Source organism: Vicia villosa, linkage group LG4 (assembly GCF_029867415.1).
Source record: "Vicia villosa cultivar HV-30 ecotype Madison, WI linkage group LG4, Vvil1.0, whole genome shotgun sequence".
NCBI lineage: Eukaryota > Viridiplantae > Streptophyta > Magnoliopsida > Fabales > Fabaceae > Vicia > Vicia villosa.
In genome coordinates this window covers 125,776,975-125,784,760 of record NC_081183.1, presented here as the reverse complement: position 1 = coordinate 125,784,760, position 7,786 = coordinate 125,776,975, and the positions used below count along the sequence as shown (strand labels likewise).

At 31.9% G+C, this 7,786-nt stretch overlaps 1 protein-coding gene across 1 annotated transcript; it reads left to right on the top strand.

Moving 5' to 3' along the window:
• Positions 1-3,907: 3,907 nt before the first annotated feature.
• LOC131597820 (uncharacterized) lies at positions 3,908-6,559 on the top strand (the record flags this gene model as incomplete). Its single annotated transcript, XM_058870485.1, has 6 exons — positions 3,908-4,139; positions 4,344-4,396; positions 5,418-5,486; positions 5,563-5,658; positions 5,737-5,830; positions 6,295-6,559. Coding segments are annotated over 6 exons (576 nt in total), but the record flags the coding sequence as incomplete, so codon positions are not given.
• Positions 6,560-7,786: the final 1,227 nt, after the last annotated feature.

Genomic DNA, 7,786 nt, shown 5'->3' with positions numbered 1-7,786 from the left:
AGACGGTTTTTATTAAGGATCTGTTTTTAAAATTTAAACAGGGCCTCTAAATTGTTTGAGGTCTTACGTAGTATTATCAATCTAAATTGGTTGCATTCATACCAATATAAAATTTACATCTCCTTCCTCAATATGTTTTCACATTTTCATGTATCTATCTCCCTTTTAACTCTTCACCATCGAACCTTCGTCTCCCACGTTCCAGCCACCACAATGTCACCTCCGGTGACAACCACAACCACCATTATTCCCTTTGAGTCTAACAAAGAAACCTTCTCCTTTCTTTCTCTGAAACTAAGTGAAAAACATAATCAAATTTCAAAAAGAAAAAAAATTCAAAATTAGTTGCTCCACATTATATTAGGGGTCCATTTTTATTATTTGTCATGGACCTCTAAAAAGTTAGGACCACCCATAATAAATTTAATCAAGTCTTTGAATAGGTGAGCAAGATTTACATTTGTCTCATGAATACTTTTATTCTAAATATGGTTACATATTTGTATTTTTGTCTCTAGGATATTATTCTATTAACTTTTCATGTCATGTTGGATCAGGGTACTATGGAGGGCACCATACAACACTAGTTTCAAAGACATAAAAATGCACCATATTGAATGCTCCAATGTGGACTATACATCATCAATCAACAGAAGAGTCATTTTATGGTATAAAATTTTGGATGTTTTCATATTTTTTTTTTGGGTATATCTGGGTCTTATTGAATTTTGAATATGTCAGTTATTAATTATTTTGATCTTCAACTGGATGTCAAAAGTTGCAAGAATGTTTATAATCCTTTTGATCTGTATGTTGAAGTGGAACTACCAACTGGACTTCAACTAGACGCCATCATGGGCATACATTTCATGGATTTCCCACCCTTTCTCCAGCTTCAAATAAAACGCTTTGAATATGAGTTAATGAAAGGCTTTATCATGAAAGTTTGTTTCCCTATCTTTGCTTCACAAGGCTAGTGAACTCTATAAGTTCTTTTTAATTGCATTCTAGTTTCAAATGAACGAGATATCCCTAGAATATTTGAAATTCTTTTTCCGATAGAAACTTCTACTATCAACCTAAGACTAGAAGATACCTAAGCATTCCCTAATTTATCCTTCTAAAAAAATTTTAAAAAAAATTATTTGTACTAGACCTTGCCCTTAATTGTAATTGATTAATATAAATTTATTGGCCAATGAAGGCATCTCTTTTTGCCAAGTGGCATAACAACTGCTACTCTTTTTCCATTTTTGAAATTTTGTGGACATCTCTTTTACCCGGTTAAACATCTCCCTCTCATTTCTCTCATGGTTTCATTTTGAAATTTTTTTTCTCTCTTTTCAAACACAGACGTCGCCTTTACAAACTTCTCTCTCCAAATTTTCTCATTTCTTCTCTCTTTTTTCGCCAAACCCTAGCCGCCGTACGAGTTCTCATACCCATGTTATGAAAAAATTTGTTCATCAATCCCTATTTTTTCAGATTTTGGATGTTTATCAATGCATGATTTTAGATCAACATCACTTAATTTTTTTATTTCTTTCTGCTTATGCAGATCGAGCGTCAACCGTTGATAAAGCTTTCACTAATGCTCATCCGCAAAGGTTTTGGATTTTTCAATCTCTATTGTGGTTTTTCACCGAAATTTCTTCTTTCACTGTCTCATTCATAGTTTTGATTTTTCTTGTGTAACATAGAAAGTATGCACTAACACCTCTTACTCTTCTTTTCAACTTATCTGATTTAGGAGTTTTAATTTTCATGACTTAGGAGTTTTAACTTTCAAGATTTATACCTTCTTTTTTTGTTTGTAATTCTATGATATTTTTCTCTCTCAGATATTAGAGATTAATCTTCATTTAATTTTTCATTTTCATTTATTTAGTTGTATATCGGTATGAACCAGGTAATATTTGTTATATTTCAAATGTATTTTCTTGAGTTTGGCTGGGAAGTAAGTAAAGCTTGGCCAATAAGTATTCCACCCAGGATTCAAAATTGTCTAACTTTCCTCAATCTTCCAAGTTATGTAGATTTCACAACCACCATGATAATTCAACCCGGTCATGAGGTGGATTCTTCATTTCCAATTAAAATGTGAGAGTCTTTTTTAACCTTGACTGGGAAAGGAACGACTACTTGTTTAATATTGTATAGGGTTAAGTATGGTTTTGGTATTTATAAATATCTCAAATTTTATTTTTAGTCTCTATTAAAAAAATGACATATTTTGTCCGTATAAAAAGTTTATGCATGCAATTTTATTTCCTGCTATTTTTTAAAATTTTGAAAACTATTTAATTACCTTTAAAATTTTAAATTTTTGAATACCCTTTTTCATACGTGTTTAGATTATTCTAAAATTTTTTTTTAGAAGGCAAGAAATTATATTAACGGGAGAACAAAGGGGGTTCTCCAACCCGTATACACCGGATCCCAACCAAAACGATAAAGAAAATTACAAACCAAATTACCTTATGAGAGGAAAAACACCGGATCCTTACAAAACTCATAAAAGGAATATTTGGGATGGGTAATCTTCCCACAATAGGACCACTTCCACACCAAAAGTTTGATGTTCCACACGGTATTGTCGACGTTCCAAGGTTCATTCCGGAAACAAACACCATTTCTAACTAACCATATAGCCCAAGTAATAGCTAACCACACTACACCCAATTTTCTATCTTTCACCATATGCACATTAAAAAAAGAGTGCCAATCCATATAAAAAGCAAGGCACTCTACAAAATAACTATCCCCTTTACCAACCCAAACCTCTATATCGCGCCAAATCTTCTTCACCACCCCGCATTCAAAAAAGAGATGATTCAAGTTTTCCGAACAAACACCACAAAAAGAACATAACGAATTATCTAGAGAAAAAGCAATACCTCTAAGAGCCAATTGGTCTTTTGTTGGAAGTCTACTCCGGAATAATCTCCAACCGAAAGCTTTGATCTTGAATGGAACATCCAACTTCCAAATCAAGCTAAAAACTCCATCATGGATATTCGGAGGACCATAGGGAATCCGAATCAAATCCAAAAACTCATAGCACGAGGCAACCGAAAAAGTCTTGTCCATATTGCCATTCCACTCCACCAAATCTATGCCCACTTTCCAACCGCTAAACTCCTCCACTCTATTTTTCATACTAACCGCCTCTTCTACGGCATCTTCCGCTTCCAAAAAGTCATCGGAAATACCAAAATTACTCCACTTCCAATTTCCCTCCATCCACCCTCCCATTGCCGCTACCGATACTTTTTTCAACCGAGAATTCTCATATAACACCGGAAAGTTATCTCTCAAAGAAACACTACCGAGCCACTTAGAATCCCAAAAAGGTGTCTTAAAACCATCGTGAATAATATAGCTAGTTCTTTCAACAATAGGATCCAAGATGAAAGAAGAACTAACCTTAATTATATCCTTCCACCAAAAGGAACAAGAGGAAGAGACTCACTACGCCAAAATTGATATTTTGTATCGCCTAATTTAATAGCGTTTTTAAACAAAGTGCTATTAAAAAGGAAACAAACACATCTATAATAGCACTCTATGGTCGGGCGCTATTATAGTATACAGTGAATATGATTTTGATAGCACTTCGTAAAAAAATGCTATTATTAAACTTCCCTAAGATAGCGCTTTCTTTAAAACGCTACTAATATTCTTAGCTATGTTAGCACTTTTTCAGAAACGCTATTAATTTCCTTCACTAATCTTCACTAAGATAGCGCTTCTTGAAAAACGCAATTATTTGACTATCCTATATTAGCGTTTGCAGGAAAGCGCTATTAATTAATTATAAAATATAAAATAAATAATAAAAATAATTATAAATAAAAAAGTCTTTTGGCGGCTAACATTTTGAATTGGCGCACAAAATTTTGGGCAAAAACAAAAAAAAGCCCTTCGACCTCTTCTTTCTCAGATTCACTCAATTCCATCAATTCTCTCATATTTCTCTTCTTCCTCCAAGTCACTCAGTCAGTGTTCTTCTTCCTCCGATATTCCCCGCCGGTTCAGATTCACGTATTATTTCCACTCGATTAGAAAGAACGAAGAAAACCCAATCTCCGTCAAACTCAACCTTCCTCAGCTCACTACTGTCACCTTTCTCTTCACTGGTATCTTGTAATCTTTCTTCTCTCAGATTATTGCTTTATGTTTTAAAATTAGGGATTTGAAGATAATTTGGTTTCTACCATTGTTGACAAATTATAAGCAAATCCCTAATTTTCCTGAGCTTTGTAATATTTTAACCTAATTTGAAGATTCACTGTAAATAACATTGTGTTTTTGATTGGTGTATGAAATTGGGGTTTTTTTAGGTGGACTAAGAAGAAGACCTAAGTGTCCTGTTACTGGAAAAAAGATCCAAGGGGTATGAATCTGCATAATTTGTTTTGTGTTTTATTCTTCTGGAAATTGATATATGAAATGTTAGATTAGTGATTTTTTGTTAGGTGTTCAAGTTATCTTCTATTCTAGCGATGTAACCGTTTACGTGTCGTAGTCATAGTTGGATCTCAATTAATTTTCAATGTCATATGGTGTATGAACTTGAACTGAACAGGAATTCAGAATAGGGTTTGAATGGTTTATGCCCTTCATTTTGATTCTTTTGAATTGGATGTGTTTGGAATGTAGGTAATGCTAGTTTTAGAAAAATGTTAGGGATCTAATAATCGATTTACATTGTTGGCTATTAGACTACTTGGACAATTATAGGCCATAAGCATGATTCTTTAAATTAACAAAAGCAAGAACAATTATAAGTGGAAGGAGAATTAAGGTAAATAAATGGGAAAGGATATATAGCAGTATAGTAGAGTATACTAGCAGTAGGAAGTTAGTTTGAATTGGATTGAACTCCTTTTGGTCATGTAAGCTAAATACTTTTGAAAATTTGTTAGCTGCTATGGAATTAGTTAATTATGTTGGGCTTGAAATCAGTTTGCTTTATTTTGTCCATTGAAAAACCTGTTATTGATTTTTATTGAACTCTGTTAAGCAAGATATAATATTTGTTACTGATATAATATTTGTTACTGTTATAATATTTTGAAACCACTTTAGATTGATGGAACTAAGTTAGTTAAGAGGTTAAATTTCCTTACATTAATTATTGATTGAAACATATAAGTTAACTTGACTAAATGTCTTAGAAGTGACCCATTATATATGGATTTGCAAAAATGAAGTTGAATGGTTAGATTTGCAAAAATGAAGTGGCCATTCCCTTTTGCCCTGTCACTTAGATTTGCTTACTGTCAATTATATTTGCCCACTGTCAATTATATTTTCCATTCGTTCCTATGATTTGTCCAATGTCAATAAGATTTGCCTATTCTTTAATGCAATCTATTATGTTGACTAATGATATATGATGTACTATTATGCAGTCACTAAAAATTGGAGTAAAAGTGCCTAAAGTCTCCAAGTCAAAGAAAATTTCATGGTCAAAAATTCGGGTATGTCCAAATTAATGTCATTTTTAAACAATTATGTAGAGTAAAAGTAATATTTGTAAATGTTTTTTTTTTGCAGTGTCCCCGTCAAATTAATAGCATTGACTGTGGATATTTTGTAATGCGATTTATGAAAGAGGTCATTGTGCAAAATGAAATTATGATCCCCGTAAATGTACGTGATTTTAATTGTTATTAATTTTTAAATTAATGTAATTGAATTCTAATACAATTGATGTTTTTATATTTGAAGTACTTTCCTGACCACAAATGTCATACCTACTCTATGGATAAGTTAACCGAGATCAAGGAGGATTGGGCTACCTATATGGTGGATGATATTTTTGGTGAGTTTTTTAAAGCCTACAATATATAGATACATAATATCTTACTTGCATATTAAAAGTTTGGATTGTCACATTTTCACTTAAAGTGTTCATTTCAATCTGTGAATGAGAGAAAATTAGTGAGAATTTCAATTTGATATGGCAACAATTTCTAAACCCTTGTAAATAATAATTGACAAATCTGGCCAGTACAGTGAAATAAAATTAAAGAATATACAATTATGTACTAAAAATATAATATATTAAAGGATACAACATTGTTAAACTAAATCATGTTAGAAGAGAAATGCTACAAAATTTGGTTAGGCAAAACGATGTTCTTCATAATGCAAAGCTTTTAGTTTTGATTTGGTGATCTTTATGTTTTAGTATTTTTTTAATATATATTAAAATTTCACTTTGAGGCCGGTTTCGATTTTCTGATTATTGTACAATACATAATCAATATTCTTTCTATGATACAGGAAAACAAGAAGCAGTTATTTTGCCTAGCTAGCTAGCAAAGTGATTATATATCTGGGTTTGGCAGTGCTTTGGTTCGCGAAGTAGTTACTTGATGTTGTTTTGTAGTCCTTTCTTGTTTTGTTAGATGTTTTCTTTAGTTTAGATAATATGCCTAACTAAGTGATTTTACTTTTGTTTGGAATTTGGTTTGATGTACTCTTAGTTGGACCAAATGAATTACTTATGACAAAAGTTCTAGCTTAATTTCATTGAGATCAATGTTGAATATGGTAATATGTTAATTTGTTTATTATCATTCACTATTATGCAGTGTAGATTGACCTATATAGATACAATTCGTTATGTGTTTATTATGGCAGTGGTAGATATATAAGTGGTTCTATTCCATATATATATATATATATATATATATATATATATATATATATATATATATATATATATATATATATATATATATATATATATATATATATATATATATATATATACCAAAACAATGATTTTGTGTAAAAAAAAAAAAAAATTGCACTACAATAGCATTTTGTAGAGAAAGTGCTATTAATGGAATATATTATAATAGCATTTTTATTGAAAAGCGCTATCAAACACGTGCCTTATAATAGCACTTCGTTTGAAAGTGCTATTAAAATCAAAGAAAACTGCGTATTATAAAATGAAAAATACCTACTTCTGTAGCGCTTTTTAGAAAACGCTATTATTTACCAGTACTGTAATAGCGGTTTTGGGAAAACGCTATTAATTTTCATAACTATAATAGCGCTTTTAAAGTGCTATCAAACGAAAATATTTACAATAGCTGCGTGGTTAATAGCACTTTTAAGCGCTATCAAAAACAAAAAAAACGCTATTAAATAGCTTTTTTGTAGTAGTGACTATCGCCTCCTTGTCAACACAAAAAACCTTGGAAGATAAATCTCCATACCGCGCCTTCAAAATATCCAACCACAAAGAATCTTTCCCTTGAAGAATACGCCACCGCCATTTGTTTAAGAGAGCCATATTGAAAGAAAAAATATCTTTAACTCCTAAACCTCCTTTTTCTACCGGTAACGTGACCTCCTTCCACCTCACCCAATGAATTCTCCTCTTTTCCTCCACCCCACCCCATAAGAATTTACTTTGAATAGAATTAAAACTCCTCACCACTTTTTTTGGCATTTTGTAAAAAGACATAGTAAAAATAGCCAAAGAACTAAGAATAGATTTTAGAAGAGTTATTCTACCTCCAAAATTCAAGAAGCGATTCGTCCACCCTTCCAACCTTTTCCTCATCTTAGACAAAAGCGGTTTCCAAGTTTCTTCCCTTCTTGGATTATAACCAACCGGCATACCAAGAAAATAGAAATTACTCTCCTCCACTTTACAAGATAGAACCAAAGAAGCCGCTTCCAAAAACCCCGCATTGGTATTAATGCCTATCAATTTACTTTTTTGATAGTTAATACCAAGACCCGAAACAATCTCAAA